Consider the following 20,383-nt stretch of genomic DNA (forward strand, 5'->3'; position numbering starts at 1 on the left):
GTTTTGCATCTATACCTCTAGGGCTCAGAAAAGGCAGTCCAGGGGACCCACTCAGATGTAATCAGTCTCTGTGCCTACATGTTGTGCAGTGAGAGCCCTTTTGCCTCCGAGCCAAGAATGTACTAAGAATGACAAATATTGAAACCATGGAGCGCAGTCATTACATTTATGTGCGTGTTACCTGGTTTGTATATATAAATATATGCTGATTCTATCATAATTTGTTGATCAATATCTCTGTGTGAGGTTTCAGGCATTGTGCTCTCATTGTCTTAACCAAGCACTTTTTTCAGGCTTTGCAGAACACTGCATAGAACTGCAAGACTGCTTCCTCTGTCTTGTAATCATAACTTCAAAAAAAAAAAAAAAAGTATATTCTTTTAAATACATGCAACAGTGGGACTGTCAGTGAACAATCTGTGTTATAGTTTTGACACTGTTAAAAGCAACTTCTTCAAAAGGATGCAAAGTAAGAATTTATTTTAAAGTTACAAAATATTTAAGAAAGAATATTTTTATTTTACATAATCTGTACAGAGATGATATCCATTTAACTAAGTGACTTTGTAATAACAGCTAAGTAATAAATCTTATTAAATAGTAGACTGGAAAATTAAAGACAAGGAAGAGATTGTGTTCATCAGTTTTCTGTACATAGTATAAAAAATTAGACAGAGCTACAAATGGAATCCATAATGTTGTACCCTGATTATTAGGCCTCTTGAGAAGTATCAATAATTATTTTACAAATATTGGAATGGCCTTGCCACCTTATTGTAATAGCTAAAATATTGGCCTCTTTGGTACAATTCATTAGGTACAATACACAAAATTCAGTTTTACTACAAAAATATCATTTTCAATGGCAGATGTTTTTTTTTTTGTCTTTTAACTAATCCCGCAACTTTTCAGTGCAAACATCGTAACAATCATCCGCTTTGGAAAGCAAGCGAAAGATCACATTTCAAGTATTGATAAAGAGTTAAAGACAATCAGAAAGAAGAATTCTGTTTTTTTTTTTTACATAGTTCAGGATTACTATACATTGCATAGTTCGTGCGGCACTTTATATTAAAAGGACTATGGGCAAGGGTAGGTCCACCTCTATGTACCCTTTTGAAGGCTTTGCAATATGCAAGTGCTTTAAATTGTGCATTTCGAGAGTTTTCGCAAGTGCTGTACTCCCTGTAAACCAGCTGGACAGAATGGAAGCGGCTCCGCGGAACGCACACCGCTCGAGCATTTGTCAGCCACTGAAGTGTGCAGATGAAGGAAGCGGTGAAGTTTGCGCTGTACCGGTTAGACCTCAAGATCTAGTTATGCGGTCTGCTACAATCAAGATGTGCACATATTAGCAGAATGGCAGAAGTGGTTTTAGTTTCAAGATGATCTTGTCCAGAGGTGCTTACAGTTTGAGTAGAAGCCTCACAACAGATTTAACAATGCCGCAGACAACCGTGGGAATTACTGTGGGAATGCCTCTGGGGAACGACTGGGAAGATGACACACTGATTTGGAAATCTCCACATCAGCAGGAATGATTTGTCGTATTGTCTTAAACAAGCTGTTGAAGTGCTGGTGTTCTGAAGTAGGAGATATGTCAGTGCTTGTACAACAGTCTCTAAGTACTTATGTCAAAGTGTGATACCAGGTTGTCTCCTTTTTGCTGTTGGAGAGGAAAGTATTGAGACATTTTTTTTAAGTCTAGAAATGGCAAACTAGAGAAAAACCATGTGGTGTTCCCTTTCCCTTACCATCCCAAAGCCTTTTTGTACTAACGTGTGTGTGATTGTTCTTTGTGAGTGCACAAATATTAACACAATTTATATGCATGTGGTTCAAAAAGACCATAAATATGACTGTCACTGCCTTCGTAACATGTCCTAACGTGGATTTTTCCGTTCAGGCACAGCCACACTCCTCCACGATCATGTTAGGCACGTCACGCTTGACGATGTTGTATTCGTCATCGAAGTAGAGCATGGACATGGTGCTGAGTTTGGTGGGTATGCAGCAGGAGTTGACTGAACCAGGACTCATGCCTCTCATGCGGTACTGGTTTACTACTGCCGTGTGAAATGATGAGGCAGAGCCCGGAACTCCTGCCAAGTAAGCTGGGCAGCTGCCTTCACAGTAGTTCCCATAGTACCCTGCTGGCGCGATGATCCAGTCGTTCCAGCCAATGAGCCGGAAGTCAATGTAAAACTGCTGTCGGCAGCACAAACCACCATGGGTGCCGTCACACTCCAGGCCCCGCTTTCGGATACGGTGTTTCCCGTCTGCCTGCTGGGCGCGGACCACCAGGAAGGGTCGGTGTGAGGGATCGTTTGGGTCCACCAGGATGGGCTGAACGTTGGCAGCCTCGCAGCCATCGCAGTGAATGTCGAGGTCTTGTCGGCGACCCCCTTTTGCCAGCATTTCCCGTACGGCCTCGGACACAGGGAAGGTGTGCCAGCCACTGCGCTTCAACTCCACACGTTTTTCCATCATGGGCCAGTGCACGTTCTGCCCTCCAGGCTCATAGTAGTGCACTCTCACCGTCACCTTCCGCCGCAGTCCTTTCTCCTGAGTACCTGGCAACAGCTTGAAGTACAGCCACAGGTTTGCATGCAACACGTAGAGGTTCTGATTCCCCTCATTGGAAATCAAGAAGTAGAGGCTGGACTTCGATGGAGTCACATCATCTGTAAGAGACCACAGAAGTTTGTTAATTCTCAAGTAGCAACTCTTTCTTACAAAAGAAGCTAATTTATGTCTTTTCTCACATTTGAAATAGCACAAACAGGTTGTGATTCTGCTGACGAATACCTTTCCTTAGCCACATTCACTGACATAAACCACTTAACTTTTCCAGATGCCACAGTTCTGGGCCCAAGTCCAGTTGGACTCATGGTTTGGGCTGAAGATGCTGGGCCGTGTGGAAGGGTGGGGGGGGTCGGACATGGGCCTTGCCCCAGGGGGTTCATTGAGTTCACAGGGAGGGAGTACTGTGAAAACCCAGAGCTTCTGGAGCCGAAAGACTGACAACACAATGCACTGCGAGAGGTATTAAGAGACTGCTGTGGCACAGCCCAGCATTGAGCGTGTGCCCTTCAAATGAGAAGCATGATGAGGCATTTACATCACACTGGCGACTTTCTAAATACAGTTGTGTAGCGAATTGTATTTAGAAAGTCCAAGATGCAGAGCTTTTTTGCTGTTGTAATTTGATTGTAAATATTCTTTTGACCACTCAGAAAATGTGAGAAATTCACTTGATGCTGACAGTTGCAAATCAATCATATTCTCCGTAATCCTGATTTGAATGCCAGAGCTGTTTAATATTGGCAGGTTTTGAAATGGTAAAACAACCATGTTTGCCAACAGATTAGTTTGGTTTAATGTCAACAACTTGCCACAAAGGGTGGCTTCTTCAGTTGACAGCCTGACCTCACATGGAGTAGCAGTGACTTTACATGCACTCTCTCTGCTTTTTTGAAAATTAAAAAAAATTATAGACTTGAAAGCATGTTCAACACTACAAACAAATCAGTAATAATTTGCATCATACAGTGTGCTGTCAATTTTCAAAATGTTATAATAGTTATTATTGCTGTATGATATTGTTAGCTAGTGAATCAACCTGCATGGCTTTTCTGGTGAAGGTGTTTGACAAAAAAAAAAATCTGGTTATGCTAGTTAAGACACCTAGTTTTTGACCAGCTTTCAAACACATATGCTGGTGACAAGCAGTGCCGTTTTTTTTTTTTTTAACAAGGCTGTCAAGACTGATTTGCTGGGAGCCAAGCCTTTTATATCCCACAGTGCAGACACACAGTCAAAGTTCATCAGTGACAGAGAATCAAGCCCTGGAGAGGTGTCAGGTGTGAACATGTATGTCCTATGATGATAGGGAACACACTGACTGAACTGATTACTCCACCATTTCACCTCGTTACCTGCCTTTATATGCCCCCTTGATACAAATATACTTGTATGGCCATGTGCTCAGAACATGTCTCAACAGCTCCTGCTTAAAGTGAATCTAGTCAAACAAGGCTTTGTCCACTTCGCACTCTCCAAGGCTGTGCGAGCAGGGAGACGAGATGATGTCAGTGTTGTGGGATATTTTATCCCCATAAATATCAACACTTACCTACATCAGTTTGCCCCATCAGAATTCTTTCAACATATTTGCATAATAACTAATAAATGATTTGTAGAACACTTAAAAATTTGACTATTTTGAGTTTGTTTAGCTTGCTGCTTCTCCTGCATCCTGTGGTTCCCTGTGGCTGTTTAACTTTTATCTTCTCCTCTGAGCAAAGGTATGCAACCTGACAAATATTCATTTCAGCAATGCATTTCATATTTTTGTTTTGGTGTAGGCCCTTAAGACCTAATTCTCCCAAAAAGTTATTTCCCAGACACTGTTGAGAATAAATGGTGAGAGATGTAGAATGTATCTACATGTACACTTTATACAAAGAAAAAAATTTAGCATACAGTCTAGGCATTTTTATTTTGTTGATACTTTTATTTTTTGTCAAACAGAGTACAGGCAAATGAACTTTTGAGAAAATGGGTGTTAGCTTTGTTTCTGTGTTTCATTGAAGATTGCTCTCATGCTTAAAATGCTTAATGTAAACTGCTTGTCGAAGATCAATAAGATCAAGACCATGGCATGCTGCCTGATTAGATTTTGACCGTCTGCCAATCAGTTAGCACTACAGGCTCTAATTTCCTTTTTTGGATCAAATGTCAAAAAACTAAAAAAATCTAAAGAGTTCAATTTGGCTCTTTGACCTTATGGACACTGTGCCACGCTGCATAATGTCTAATAATGAAGTCTTAATACCCCGTGCTGAACTGGTCCTGAAGAGTTCAGTGAGTCCGAATGGTTACGCTGACAAATGAGAAGCAAGCATCTACTGCTCCGCTCCTGTGGCTACGGGACACCAAATACTTCTGAAATGGCCCATAGGACAGTGTCAATAGAGACCTGAAATTGGCAGCCGTCCTCTCCTGTACCTTGGCAGCCCTCTTCTTATTGCTCTCCTAAAGCATGGAGCGAGATCGGAGCCGCCTTCTGACTTGCAGTCATACCGCATAACAGCAGGGAAGAGCATGCAACACGCGAGGCAACCCAATTGCCTGCAGCTGCAGTGATTTGCACATTGCATACCTCACAAATTCCTCTTTTTGTACCTCTGAGCAGAATGGATCTAGGGTTGTTCTAATGCTATGCCCTGGCTGGCAGCCTTCACTTGAGGGGTTAGCGCCAGCTGGCCTTGAGGGAGATGGGGGTTCAGAGAGGCAGTTTCATGATGCATTGCTGCTCAGTGGTTCAAAGGTGTTGTGAATAATAGGGGACACTGCAAAGAGGCCTGATCGAGCTTTGATATTTGAAATGCATTTTCAGAGTAGGATATAAGAAGTCCATCCCCCCACCCCAGCCTCTCTGTCACCCACAACGACTCAAATGTCTCATGCATTATTCTGAGTGATTTCTTTTGTTTTCTTTTGTTGTTTTTGTTCCCAATGTTGACATATTGGGTTTAGCAAGAACGCACAGTACTCTCTCAATAATTGGCATCTTTGTTGCGCTGTCATGAGTGTGTTCAGATCATTCTTATTGGAGCAAGAAGTTCGGATAATGTCCAAGGTAATTGTGCTGCACAGTGTGCGAGAATAGAAGAAAAAGAAGCCAGTTAAGAAGCTTAAATGTCTGTCAAACCGAGATATTGGAAAACTCTTAAAAAAAAAAAAAAAAAAAAAAGTAATTAAAACATTTACATATCTCCAAATCAACTATCCTTCCTGGTAATGAAGATAGATTATGATTGTCTATATAAAAATCTGGGTAACACTTTGGATTAGGGAACACTGTTCACTATTAGCTAGTTGCTTATTAACATGCATATTACTAGCACAGAACCTGTTTATTAGTACTTAAGCACATATTAATGCCTTATTCAGCATGACCATATTCTAGATGTATTTCTTCGTCCTTTTGCTCATGCAAACTTACATTGACACAATTAAAAATGTGCAGAAGGTTTAATCCATGTTTTTCTTTAAAGGGGTCATATGATGCTGCTAAAAAGAACATTTGTGTATTTGGTGTAATGAAATGTGTTTATGCGGTTTAAAGTTAAAAAAACACATTATTTTCCACATACTGTACATTATTGTTTCTCCTCTATGCCCCGCCTTTCTGAAACGCATCGATTTTTACAAAGCTCATTCTTAACTTTTATAAAGAATATCTCTTTGGTTTTGAGACTTTAGTGTTTGCAACTTTACAGATCTTCTTTATGCACCAAGAGCTTGTAACACTCCAAAGAGAAAGGAATAATTGAAATCGCATCATATGACCCCTTTAACACTTAACAAGCTCCATACATTCTCCTGTAAACTGATAGATCTATAATTGATGAACTGGTTAATAAAATGAAATCCAGAAATCTCACTCCCCACCCTTTTTGACCAATGAATTTTCACAACTTACTCTAGCATTCAGGGTTGCTGCATAAGTACTGTAAAAAAAAAATTTTGAATTTACATTCATTATATTTCTATTACTTTTTTCAGACTAGGGCTGTCGCGATTCGTCGATTTTATTAGACTATTTGATTTTTAAAAATCCTCGACTTCATTTTACTCGCGTCGACTAACCGGCAAAATACCGGCTAAGTGGCGCATTTCACGGACGAGAATGTATAAAACACATTTTTAGTCTGTTTTCCAAGGCTGCATGATATATTAAACCCATTTAAAAATCATAATTAAGCATAATTGTGAATTCACAAACGCTACGATTTAATTAAATAATTCCATATGATTTCTTGCTTTTGATACTTTATTTGAACTTATTATTATTGCCTCATTGCTATTATATATGTATTTTAAGTAATTTTAAAGGCTATTGTTCACTTACGTATTTTTATTACAAAAAATTTAATTATAATTATAGGGCATTATGAAATCCGTTTTATTTCCAAATTCAGTTTATTCCATTTTCATTTTTCTATACTCCATTTTAATGGTTAAATGACATTTTATTAATCAAAAAGCCTGTCTAATTAATTGAGTTTTACAGTTTTATCTTTACCAAATTCTGTTTTCCATTATTTGACCTCATATTTCCAGGTTGTCCATGACCATGGGAACCCTGTAGTCATTTCAAAGCAATGTATAATTCAATAAAAGGCATTGGTTTTTATTAGCTCTAACAAAAGATTTTATGGCTGTATTGTCTGTTAGAAGGCGTGAAAATATTCTTGCCCTCTTATTAACGAATTATCTGTAATACTTTGATTGCCATGTTTTTGATGCTCTCTTGGCGTTCCCGGGGAAGTTCTAGGATTTTAATTGCCTCAACACCAACCTAGCAAAGGTCATAATTTGACAAACTACTTATTATTTTCTGTCAGCATAGCTAATTATATGTTAAGAGAGGGTCATGTGTTCTGATTGCTCCAGTTACATCATAGAAAAATTAGATCAAGGATGCATGTGTCATTAACCCCTCGAAGACCCACTAAAGCAAAATCGCAACACTTGTTTAAAGAAATCCAGTTATATAATTCCAGTAATATCATTCATTTTAAGGCATCATAAACATGTAATGTAAAGGATCATCAATGCTTATTGTGCAGCTTCTGATCTTCATATATATATATATATATATATATATATATATATATATATATACACACACACATATATAGTTCATATCTTTAAAAAAAAAAAAACTCAAATAGTGCAAAACGTCCAAATCAGTCATTTATGAAGCTCCATCTCTGTTAGGATGCTGCCTGTGAAGGCAGTAGGCTGCAAAGCATCTAGGTTTTGAAACAGACCCACTGAATGTCACAGCTAACTAAAGTCACACAAGGTAGTCATCATCTACTTGACACCATTGCTAATACTTTGAGAACAAAACAATTTGACCTTTTAATTAAATATTTGACTTGTAATATTTGTACATTCTGTAAATTCCAAGCACGTTTTGTGATAAATGAATACACCAAAATAAATGCACTCCATAAATTTAAGTTAAAGCCAAGAACTGTAAATAATTTGTACTTGTACATTTGTACATTAATTACCCCCAACTGGAGTGACATTATGCAGGTTTCGGGTGTTCCAAAATATAAAATATGCTTAAATATTATCTTTTTTTTTTATTTTTAAATCTAATAAAATACATGTCAAATTTTCAGTAAGGTAAAAGTAGCCAAGGAACATTCGAGATCTTGTACAAACCTGACTCGTCGAAACTGATTATTTCCGACGTTTCTTCTTGCACCTCGTTGTGGGCAGCATGTCCATCCAAGTTGGGAATTTCAACCCTCCCGTCCTCCCGAACTTTACCCGCGTGAAGCTTGCGCAGCGCCGTTACCATGGCAGCTTTGGGAATGGGATGAGTGATATTTGGTTTACCGCTGGATCTTGTACGTGACACGTAACAACCATCTCACATCAACTTTTTTTTTTTTATTGTGAAAATACAAGACTTCATAATGCAACAGAAATCCGTTTCCTCCAAAAACAGAACAAAACATTTTAACATAATATAAATTGCCAGTACATGTTGTTTTCACGTCAATTTACACATCGAGTTATTATTATTATTATTATTAACTAACAAAGCAAAACCTTTATGGTTTAATGTGAATCATATAGTCAGTCATTTCAGATTAATTTCTGTAATATTTAATTAAATAATGCAGACGGTTTTAAGACGAGTTTTGAGAAATTCACTCAAGTGATGCATTACTTATTAAAGCATTTGAGTACAGCTATCCTGAAACAATGTGAAGGCTGGAAAATTAAATGTGTTCTGCCAGCAATATACATGGATCTAACAAAACACACACAAAGCAAATTACAAAATGTGACAATGTTTGGATTGATTCCTAGCATGTAATAAAATTCACATGAGCTGTTTTGACCGGTATTTCACACTTAGTGAAGACTCTTTAATATAAAATTGGGATACATAGTAAAATCATGTTAACCAGCTTATACAGTATTAAGTGCAACTCTTACAGAAACAAATGACATATTCTGTGGACGATAAAAGCCCTAATTGGTGCTTTTCAGAGTGAATGTGGTTTCTCAGAGTCAAGGTAATAATTACAGACAGTGTAAAAACTTTGTACATTACTGAATTCAATTGTTCTCCCACTGGATATTAGTAGTGTTGCTAAGGCCCATTAATTTCTCACAGAGAAAGTAGTAGAATGCACTAAAAACAACAGATTTATGCCACTGTCATATGCCACACTGAAATCACATGCTGTCCTTGTAGAGGTTTACCGCCCAGGACTAACAGCAAGTCAGGCATATGGAGAAACATGGCATCCTCCGTTTCCTCTGCCAGGTCAACACTATTCCGCTTCTCGCTAATAGCCTCCTGGTTCTCAAAGGTGAGACAGCTTCCTTTCAGCTTTGTGTCTTTCAGTGCAATACTAAAATCTGGTGAATGCTTCTTATTGTCCATGTGGAAAGTCTGGAGCTCAATACAGGGCTCTTGCAAAGTGGGGCGGGATGGTTGGCACTTGTTCTTAAATGGTCTTAGCTTGTTATTGATGTTGTGAGAGTTGGGTATTTCCCTTAAATAGACACTGTTTGGGGCCGTTGGCTGGAAACTCTGACCTAGGCCAATGCTGCAGTGATGGATCCGGCATAGAGACGGGGATTCAGGCAACAATGCTAGCTTCTTCCAAGTTTGTGTTTCCAGGTTGAACCTCCACAAGCTGCTCTGAGGAGAGCTCTGGGTTTCCCCACCACCAAAGATGAGCATGCTGTCCTTAAACAATACAGCAGAGTGACCAACCAGCCTGGGAGGACCTGAACTGCAGAGTAAGGGATCAGAGAAGTGTTAGTGTTTAAGTGCATGTCTGAAAGGGAAAAAAAACAACTATATACCAACATTAAAGGCATAGTTCACTCAAAAATGAAAATATGCTGAAAATGTACCCACCCTCAGGCCATCCAAGATATAGATGAGTTAGTTTCTTCATCAGAACAGATTATGAGAAATCAATTGCTTACCAATGAATGGGTGCTGTCAGAATGAGTGTTGAAACGGCTGATAAAAGCATCACAATAATCCACAAGTATTGTAAGTAATCCACAAACGGTGTATTTGTAAGAAACAAAATCATCTTTAAGATGCTTTTAACTTCAAACCGTTGCTTCTCCATCCATAATATGACTTTCTCCTGTGAAAAAGTCTTATCTGAATCAGGAGAGAAATATGCACAAAACAAGCTCTGTTTACAATCCAAAACAGTTCTAAACAAATATATTAGTAGATTTTGAGAGGACAACAGGGGGTGGACTTTCACTGGGGGAAGCGTCATTATGGATTATGAAATGGTATTTTGGTCAGAAGCGCCTTGATCGATTTATTTCTTACAAACACAAAGCTTTTCGCTTCACAAAACATTAAATAATGGACTGGAGTGGTGTGGATTATTGTGATGCTTTTATCAGCTGTTTGGACTCTCATTCTGATGGCATCCATTTACTGCAGAGGATCCACTGGTGAGTAAGTGATGTAACGATAAATTTCTCAAAAGAGAAGAAACAAACTCATCTTGGATGGCCTGAGGGTGAGTAAATTTTCATTTTTGGATGAACTATTCCATTAAACCATAAGACAGTGCATAATGCTGTAAAGCGACCAACTACAGTTTGTTTTGTTTTTATGTGCCATTTAGGGGTGAGTTAATCAGAAATAGATGATGCTACAATAATAGATAGGCACAGGAAACAACTGTATATAATGGACTGGGGTGGTGTGGATTATTGTGATGCTTTTATCAGCTGTTTGGACTCTCATTCTGATGGCATCCATTCACTGCAGAGGATCCACTGGTGAGTAAGTGATGTAACGATACATTTCTCAAAAGAGAAGAAACAAACTCATCTACATCTTGGATGGCCTGAGGGTGAGTAAATTTTCATTTTTGGATGAACTATTCCATTAAACCATAAGACAGTGCATAATGCTGTAAAGCGACCAACTACAGTTTGTTTTGTTTTTATGTGCCATTTAGGGGTGAGTTAATCAGAAATAGATGATGCTACAATAATAGATAGGCACAGGAAACAACTGTATGAAGAAATATGCGTAGACTTTAGCCTTGTTCAGACTGTCAGTCCAAATCCTCAAATCCTAAATCATATTTAGCAAGTCTGAACAGCAAACAATTAAGTGAAATCTGATTTCTACAAATCCATTTCAAGCCACATTCATGGACATTCAGCAGCATGGAATGAAGCCGCGCATTCCAGCTTCCTACATTTCTGCTGCTGCCTCATAAGATGCAATATAATCCAGTGTGACGGCAACGTTGTTACGATGTAAGACAACATCTGTAAACTGTATTGCTGTTGTTGTTTTTAGGCATACCAACACAACGTCATTGCCATAGAAACCAATGCAGATAGTCAGTAAAACGAAAAAGCACCACAGACATACAAATCGGATCGGAATAGATGCGATACACAGTGTGGACAGTCAAACATTTCAATCAGATTCCAATCGGATATGCACAAAAATCGGATTTGGATTGACAGTCTGAACAAGGCTTTTGTGATCTGTCCAAAAAAAATTTTAATACAGAGTTAAGTGGAATATTCTGTTCTGCTTGGGAACATGCTTCCTACTAATTATGTCAAACAAAACTCAGAAATATCTTTTAAAGATTAAGCTATAAACTTTACTAAATTGGGCCAAATCTATTGATTATTTGTATGGCAATCAGGGTTTATGGTATGGATAGATAGATGTTAATAAAGAAACTCACTGGAATTTGATGCAACTCCAGGTTTGACTGGCAGAACTCCAGATCCACAGGTCCTTCTGTTCCCTCAGGCCCTGCAGGCCACCATAAAGGTACATAGAGTCCTGGTATGTCATAGCTGAGTGACCATGTCTGGGACCAGGCCCACCTTGTACACTGCTTAGGAGCGACCACACCCTAGAATCTAAAATATCATTATTTGGCAAGGTCATTCAGCAATTTGTAAATTACAGAAATCATACCTGACTTTTCAAATAAATATTTAGTCTTAGAAGATGCTCGCTTACTAAAAAACTTAAATCCCATGGAATGTGATAACACTCACCAAAATCAAATTTCCAGAATTCCTTTGTTGATCCTCTTATATCAATGTATCCACCGTAGACATACATAGATGACCCAAAGATAACAGCACTGTGCCCTTTTCTGTTTGCTAGTGTCACTCCCTACAATAACAGTTCACTATAATAAAAGAATCATCTGTTTCAGCTGTAGGTCTTGTAAAAAAAAAAAAAAAAAAAGATGTTTACCTGTAAAGTGTCACTCCCTGTTTTCCAGTTAATCCAGCACTCTTTAACTGCAAAGAATATAAAACTGAAGACGTGAATGACAAAGTGGCATATTACTGTGTGGTAAAACACAATCTGCATTCATAAAGCACAAGTGCTGCTGTCAATAAAACAAGACATTTGCCAAAACAAATGATACAAAAATTAAGAAAGTTATATATTTTTTTCTATTCAATTTTTAAAAAAAAAAGTTTTTAACTTAAATTCCATGCATGTAATTTATAATAAAAATTAAAGTACATAAAACTTTTTGTTGAAGCATTGTCTAGTGGACAGACATTTTGGACCCCCACTGAACATGCACTGAATAAAAAATACCTGTATCAAATACCCAAAGAGGTGTTTTTGAGTTAGTATATGATGAGTCTTGCATTCCTCCGAAGACATACATAAATCCCTAAGAAGAAAAATGGTAAATTAATTTACTTTTTGGTGCAAAAAATTTACTAAAGTTATATGTGGAAATAATTATCATTATAAAAAAACTTATATATAACCCTCTTAAGGAACATACTATATATAAATATATATTGGGGCAATCATGGCCTAATGGTTAGAGAGTCGGACTTGTAACCCAAAGGTTGCGGGTTCCAGTCTCTGTACCAGCAGGGGGGAGTGAATGTACAGTGCTCTCTTCCACCTTCAATACCAAAAGGTTGAGCAATGCACCGACCCCTCCAACTGCTCCCCATTTTTGCCACAGCAAAAATGGCTGCCCACTGCTCTGGGTGTGTGCTCACGTTGTGCGTGTTTGTTCACTACTCACTGCTGTGTGTGTGCACATGGATGGGTTAAATGCGTAACTGGTGAACGCCTTATGATCAATTGTGAGTTTGTTGCAATTACCTGATATGCTACCATTGTGTGCTCTTCCAGTTCTTCAGGTGCTTCTTCGCTATCATAGGGAAGCTCGGCCCACTTGTCACAGACTACAAACATATAAATTTCCCCTTAATTGTAATCAATCAATGCAACAGGAACCAATAACAAGCACAAGTATCCAAAGCAGCAGGTAGCCGCAGATAAATAACAATGACTTACCCACATTATATTTCCAGAAATCTCTGAGTGAGCATTTTTCTCTGCCTCCTAGTACGTAAACATGGCCTCTGTAGGCACAAGACGCATGCTTGTAACGATCACATGGTGCGGGGCAGTGCTGAGGCACTGAGGTCCACAAACAAGCACCTCTCCTCTGGTTCATGCTCAGGCTCTGAGAGTCTCATGGGTTAATCTCTGTGAAGAAAAGCAAGCATGAAATACATAGGGACTACTAATGAAGACCGGTTAACAATAATAGTACAGAAACAGCAGTACAAGAATATTGCGATGAAAGGAATTTTTATTATGGAGTTTAGTAATACATTAGATAAGAGTTGAGCAAATATTTGACCAGAAAACAAGTATTTCTAGTAAGCAACACTACAGATTTTGGACCATATAATATAATTAAAATAGCTTTTATACAGTTCAATACAAAAGTTATTACGGAAAAACTTACATTTAGACACAATATTGCTATCTTGTCTATTTCGTCCACGGTTTGTGAAGACAGTAGGCCTAGCACAAATCCGTGAATGAATGTTCCAAAGTGAAATAAACTTCAACGGAATAAAGTTGAATGGAATTGAATTGAAGTAAAGTTGAATAAACTTCAACTTTACTGTTCAGTGCACTGATGTCAGACTCATTTTGGATAATAAAGTTTATTGTTAAATTGTTAAATGCCCTGCCTCCATCATTACATATCTTTGTCACATACATTATGTGGAAAATAATGTGTTTTTTAAATCTTAAACCGCATAAACACATTGCATTACACCAAATACACAACATAATGTTCTTTTTAGCAACGTCATATGACCCCTTTAAGGAGGTCGTCTTCCTGGAGTTAAATGTGACAATTTGTCATGAACTTGTACACTCCGTGACAAGAAGGGTCAGAGCAGTATACTTGAAATTAAGGAGGATATTATACATTTGTTAAATTAAATCTAGGGTGTAGATATTCCTGCAATCCTTCATTTAAACAAAATTGGCTAATTTATTTATTTTACTCAGTTTTTATTAAGTATATGTTTAATACATTTCAATTGTGCCATCTTTTCCATTTGTATTAGTAATTATTAAGAAAATACATCTTTTGTATTTATTATGTTGTGCACTGTATTTACACACACACACACAAAGAATATTTGTTTACTTGGACGCAGATGTTATTTCCTGTTGTTTACAGACACCAAAAAAGTTTACCTGTAGTATACAGTATTACTGTTGAAATTTGAATGTGTTTGGTTATGGTTTGATATCTTTATGACATTTCTTAATTGTTTTTTTTTTTTTAAACAAATGTGAACTGTTTTGAAAATAAATCCCTTCCAACACGTCACAAATCACAAACATAACACAAGCAATATGGGATGTTAGGTGACATTTAATGAGGGATTCATCGTATTTAGTCAACATTTAGTAATTTAGTTAACAATTTTACATACACAGTAAAGCAAGAATAGAATACCCTTTGTCGACATACTTTTTCGTTTTTTACTTTTATTTTTATGTTGTTCACCACCGAGATTTTTAACATACATAAACTTTTATCTAGCCTAAGCCCGTTATACTACATCTAACGTTACTATCATTCGCATTTGTAACGGGCATATTAATGTAACTAAGAAAAACGGTTACCAAATCGCTTTACAGTGGTCGCTGAGTATTTACTTGCAGCATACGAAGTTTATATGTGACTTTTCATGGTAAAGAAAGTCCCGAAAGTGTCACATGACCGCGAGGAAGAGCTGCTTTAAACCTCGATAGCAACGAGTGCTGGATAGCGGTCCTCAAAACAGCATCGCGAGCGTTTGTTATTTTTGCTGATTTTAATATAACTGTTAAGATTGCGTTGTTAGTAAATGTAGTATTAAAGTCCCTTACCGCTCAAAATCGTCGTTGAACGTCTGCCCTCCCTTGATCTTCATTGAAAAGATAAGCGATGATGTGAAGTATAGCGGCCAATACCAGTACTCGAGAAGGAGGGGCGAAGAAGGATCTTCTGTGGTTTGCTTTTTTCTCAAGAGGGTCTCTGGCTGTAACTGAACACAACGCATTCCCACTTTTAAAACAAAACTCGCGAGCACAGAACACTAACATTTATATTATAGGCCTATTGTTTATATACTATTTCTCATAGAATTTATTCATTTTGCAGATGCTTTTATCCGAAGCTGCGTAAAAATTAGAACTTTTTGTGAAAACATTCAATATGGTTATCAACGCTTATTTAAGAGGAAAAAATGATTGATTGAGAGAGAATAAGGCTACTTTAAGGCCTTATGTTTACTGTTTCTGTTTGCTGTAATCTCTGAAGCAGCCACAATATTGTTTTCTAGAATTTTCTGCGATTTAGTCACAGCCCATGTGTGAGCTCAAGCCTTTGAAAATAACATTCTAATGTTTATTAAACTGTTATCATTTTTCATACACAATTACTGAATCGCATTCAGCTTCTGGAATATTTACTGTATAGCTGAATTTTTATTGGCACCTAATGAGATAATTCACTGATGTTTAAGTGCTGCAGTGCCTACATCGCCGAAGTAGCTATTAAGTTTGACATTGTGCTCAGTGAACTTTATGATGTCCATTTTCCAAACACCCTGAGGGATTTTTCAAAATAGCAAGTTACTTTAACCACCAACCTGAAGGAAGTACTACTAAACTTATCACATATCTTTGGCCCTACAAGAAGAAACAGTGTTTTAGATTACGTTTATGGTTTAGGTTATGTCTACACCAAAGCAGAATACATATACAGTCTTCCTACTGAGTTTTGTCCAATTTTTGTTTACTTGTACACCAGCCACTCTAGAAATGAAAGAAATTGCTTACTAGTCAGAATATTTACAAACATGTTGAAACCTGCCATGTGTGAGGGCTTAGATGAGTATGTGCCATTTCATTAAGAATAGTGTTGTTGCAACACAACAGGACTTGGCTAAATACAGACATTTACTTATGATGCCTATACAGAGCCACTCCACTGTGGATGATTAAGAGGGTCATCCACCTGGCCCTCTCACCTTTTTCATAATTAAGACACTTATGTCCAGTGCTTAATTTGTAAATTGCGAGGTCCCGGAACAAAGCGGGGAAACGGATCCGGCATGTGATTAGAGGAGGGAGCCTAACGGAGCATTTGCGCAATGGAGGACCAGCTTACGTGATTAACAGCGTGCATCTTCTTACGGTCATGAAAAAACGTGAAAAGTCGAGAAATTTTAAAACCGCAATTCCCAGGCCTGGAAAAGTCATGGAATTTTTTCCCTCAAATCTCTAAATAGAATTATGTTTAATCAGCTTTCGAGTTAATAATGAGGGAAATTCCTGCAAACATTTATTCATGTAGGTTAGATGAGTAAATAAATCCACACAAACTATCAGATTAAATCAGTCATTTGAAAACAGCGTGAGTGATTCAGATGTACCGCGTCTTCTCTCACTCACTGTCAAAGCGGCTTCACGACAGCGCATCTCGACTGCACGACTGCACGCTGCGATACAAGATTTTCGCTCAGATTTCGGGACAGTCGACAGAATTCGAGTCATTGTTGCATCGTCACAAAACGGTATCATTTGCACATCTTTTTAAGTTTAAGCCATTCCATACTGCGTGCTCCAAAGGGGGTTAGTCTCCATGAGCACACCTGCATACTCTCACAACACTAAAGCTCCTCAAACAGTGTTTTTAGCCCTTAATTACATGTGACAACATATGAGAGGTTTTGAGAGACCTTAGGTTGTGCTGCAGAGCCAACAATTTCATTAAACAAAATAAATTATTGTTGACTTTAGGAAGTCATCTGTAACCCCATAAACATTATATCATCTCAGTTCTGTTGCTTTTATATGAAAATAAATATGATGAACAAGACACTCAAAGTGCTTGCTATTTAATTCCATACGAAAGGCGTATTTATCATCCATTTTTACCTTTTTACAAACATGTAGTTTACATTTTTATAGAAATATTAAGACAATCACATATCTCACACAGAGATCGCACTGTCATAGTGTTTGGGAATATTCACGCATAATTTAAATACATAATCACATGAAATCAGATAAATTTTTTTTTTACATTTTAGACGAGAACGCAGCATCAGAGTTGTCTGAACCAATGAGCATTAAGCTGTGTCCATCATGCTTTTGATCAGCAGCAGTCAGTGGAGAGCAACTGCGCCAAAGAGTAGGCCTATAGAAAATTAAGAAGATTTTATAGTCTCAAGCACTCAGAAATCTCGCAAAAGAAAATTAAGCAGTTTTACTACGATAAAACCATGGTTAATTTTTGTAAGGGTTGTTTTGTCCACATGATTTTGTTGAAGAAATATAGAGGCTGTAGCATTTCTATCACAAGAAGGTGGCCAAAAATTAAAGATTAAGTGGATATTTGAATTAGCAAATGTTTGGTCAAACAAGGACTTGATCGTCCTGTAAGTGTAACAGCAGCAGTCACCAGGCCTTTGGCGCCCTTTACAGGCATTTGTAATAATATGTAATGTACATAAATTGTTTATTTTGTATTACATTATGTACTTTAACAGTGTTATTCAATGAAACCATATAATTATTAATTAACCAATCATTATTGCCTCATTGTTTTTATATAATGCATTTTAAAGGCTGTTGTTGGCTTAGGTCTGTTTTTATAACCACAAAAATATATATATTGTCCTAATACTTAGCCTATTTGTAAACTATTATTTGAAGTAAAACCATGGTTAATTTGTGCTTACCATAGCTAAAAGAACCATGATTTTTGGGTTTATTCATAGTAAAACCATGGATAATTTTCGTAAGGGAACATGGAAACTCAGAAAGAATATTAGATGCATTGTTGGTGGTTAAATTATTACCGACATTAAAACACGTTAGGCTATTAACGTCAACAGCCAAAAAGTTTTACAGGATTATGAATGTACCTGAAAGTGATGCACGGGCTTTTTAGGCTTTGAAAATGAGTGAAAATGGTTTATTATTCATGCAACAATGCATATTACTGTTATAGTTTTTATTAATAAACTTTAATAGGCCTATTACCGGTAATAAAGAACGAAAGTTTTTTAAAAAATTTTTAGCAACTGGGATGGTGCCCCTCTGGGAGTTGGTGCCCTACGCAACTGCGTACACTGCGTATAGGGAGCGGCGGTACGGTGTGTCAGCATACCATTTAATCTATCTCAGCCATCTCTGTCATTAACAGTGGTTAAATAAACAATGACAACTTAATACACGATAAAATTTTTCATAACATTTTAATAACTAATTTAAGATACAACACTTTTTTTTTCTTACACAGGTCTTTATAAATGAAAACATCTGCCTTTACATTGTAGGAAGGAGTATTTTTTCCTTTAAAGTCATAACATTGACAATATACTCTAAACATTACATAAAATATTTATGGCCGGTATCTCCAGGAGCATACCATATGATCAGTTCATAACATCATATCCCGTTCATCCCTCACCCAGAGGGCGGAGTCTACGGGTAGCGACATCATATCCTGTTCATTTGCATGTCCTGAGGTGGGGTATATGGCAGCAACGACAGCTTCAGAGAACTACAGGGTGTATGATTAGGACCAGGCGATTAATGCATTCCACAAGATAGCATAAGAGACTGTGGAGGATAAAGTCACCGAGAGGTAACTTAATGTGTCTTTATTTATGTCCCTATTTATTCATTCTTTTGTTTGTTTTTGAATTTTAGAAACGATCCACTCCAGCCCGAGCTTTTGTTACTGGTCGACAGGCAGTTATTTCAAGTCCCTGTGGGCGTATTTACTCTGTGAAAAATGTCAGTTGAATAAAGCTTAAAACCGTTATAAATTTCCCCCTGTATGGGTTAGTTCGACCCAGCTAACGGCTGATCTCGAGAGACGGGCGTATTTGCGGATGTCGCGCGTGTTTGGTTGATGTGGAGGTTTATTTTCGAAGCCCCAACGTGTACGTTATGTGTATGAATCAGAGATATTAGACACTTTCAGTGAATAAAGTACAGCATGTTTCACTTGAATGGTTTTCCTTTTTAAGCAAATAAAGTGAAATTAGGTGCTTGTTATACTTTAGGAAATACTGTTCATTAACCTCACTGGGTCAATTAAATATTAGCCTGTATGACCTTATTTTCTGTTCAGTTTCTCTAGAGACTGTTAGAAGAACTGGGACATGCCTAAGTGCCATTTAAACACTAAATACACATATAAATTAAACGCGTAATGAAAATAAAATTGTGTTTTTGTTAAAAACATCTAAAAAAAAAAATTCTTAATGAAGCTGTCATTTAGTAGTGGCTTGATGTTTGGGACCAAATATTAGTTTGTAGTTATTGATAGACTTGTATTAAATTAAGTTTGTGTGGAATTAGTTTTTCATTTGAGTTTTATGCTCCTCCTTCAAGGACTTCTGAGCCTTACTTCCTATATTCTCCTAATAAAATGTCATAGTAAATTACATACTGGTAAAAATGGAGCACATGAAGGCACTGTACACTGCTCCTTTTTACCATACATCTCAACTGTTTCCCATTATATTCAGACAATACAATCCAGCTTTGAAATCTTTTTACTTTTACAATCCATTTTAGTTTATATTTAGTAATCCATCTTGTTTTTTGACCAGGTATGTAAAGATGTACTTTTCTATCTCTTTAGTAGTTTGAAATATGGATTCAGATGAAAACACGTTAGGCTATTAACGTCAACAGCCAAAAAGTTTTACAGGATTATGAATGTACCTGAAAGTGATGCACGGGCTTTTTTTCGGTGCCGGATTTCTGATGTCTTTTCACGGGTATAGTTGTCCATAAATTATGATCATTTGCATTCACCCGCAAACATAAGATGCGAGCGGCCGCGGATGCGGGAATGGCGCTTCACGTGTGCTTAGCCTAGCCTACTGCATTCACAGTAAAATGCATTTTTTAAATAATTATATATATATATATATA

General features: G+C 37.4%; 3 protein-coding genes across 5 annotated transcripts in view; 1 reads left to right on the forward strand and 2 right to left on the reverse strand.

Annotated features, from left to right (window-relative positions):
* Positions 1–587: 587 nt before the first annotated feature.
* Positions 588–8,506, reverse strand: LOC107714440 (inhibin beta B chain-like). The gene is made up of 3 exons (XM_016520277.1): positions 8,502–8,506; positions 8,251–8,435; positions 588–2,684 (listed from the first exon to the last, which is right to left on the reverse strand). Exons 1-3 carry the CDS (start codon positions 8,504–8,506, stop codon positions 1,903–1,905), a joined length of 972 nt encoding a protein of 323 aa, XP_016375763.1. The 3' UTR covers positions 588–1,902.
* A 636-nt stretch (positions 8,507–9,142) lies between these two features.
* LOC107714494 (actin-fragmin kinase-like) lies at positions 9,143–15,460 on the reverse strand. 3 transcript variants are annotated; one of them, XM_016520348.1, is made up of 8 exons: positions 15,308–15,460; positions 13,415–13,609; positions 13,220–13,302; positions 12,692–12,770; positions 12,335–12,381; positions 12,130–12,250; positions 11,808–11,988; positions 9,143–9,845 (listed from the first exon to the last, which is right to left on the reverse strand). In XM_016520348.1, the coding sequence occupies exons 2-8, from the start codon at positions 13,575–13,577 to the stop codon at positions 9,251–9,253; spliced, it is 1,269 nt and encodes a 422-aa protein (XP_016375834.1). In that variant the 5' UTR covers positions 13,578–13,609; positions 15,308–15,460; the 3' UTR covers positions 9,143–9,250. The 3 variants fall into 3 exon arrangements, with proteins under 3 accessions (XP_016375834.1, XP_016375843.1, XP_016375851.1); XM_016520357.1 differs by lacking the exon at positions 15,308–15,460 and adding an exon at positions 15,062–15,106; XM_016520365.1 differs by lacking the exon at positions 15,308–15,460 and having other exon boundaries at positions 13,419–13,489.
* A 3,471-nt stretch (positions 15,461–18,931) lies between these two features.
* Positions 18,932–20,383, forward strand: part of LOC107714348 (ras-related protein Ral-B-like) — a 16,027-nt gene continuing 14,575 nt past the window's right edge. Inside the window, exon 1 of the mRNA XM_016520173.1 lies at positions 18,932–19,079. The gene's annotated coding sequence lies outside the window, so the exon portion shown is untranslated. The remainder of the gene's footprint in view (positions 19,080–20,383) is intronic.

This window comes from Sinocyclocheilus rhinocerous, unplaced genomic scaffold (genome assembly GCF_001515625.1).
Source record: "Sinocyclocheilus rhinocerous isolate Xijiao unplaced genomic scaffold, SAMN03320098_v1.1 scaffold12, whole genome shotgun sequence".
NCBI classification, from domain to species: domain Eukaryota; kingdom Metazoa; phylum Chordata; class Actinopteri; order Cypriniformes; family Cyprinidae; genus Sinocyclocheilus; species Sinocyclocheilus rhinocerous.

Bases quoted from the DNA above. Each gene is read 5' to 3' on its own strand.
- LOC107714440 (XM_016520277.1), bottom strand. The intron at 2,685-8,250 runs GTTTGTACAAGA...GGTCTCTTACAG, and splicing joins AATCAGTTTCGACGAGTCAG to ATGATGTGACTCCATCGAAG.
- LOC107714494 (XM_016520348.1), bottom strand. From the start codon at position 13,577: ATGAACCAGAGGAGAGGTGCTTGTTTGTGGACCTCAGTGCCTCAGCAC. The intron at 13,303-13,414 runs GTAAGTCATTGT...ATATGTTTGTAG, and splicing joins TTTCTGGAAATATAATGTGG to TCTGTGACAAGTGGGCCGAG. The intron at 12,251-12,334 runs GTAAACATCTTT...CTGTTATTGTAG, and splicing joins CAGGGAGTGACACTTTACAG to GGAGTGACACTAGCAAACAG.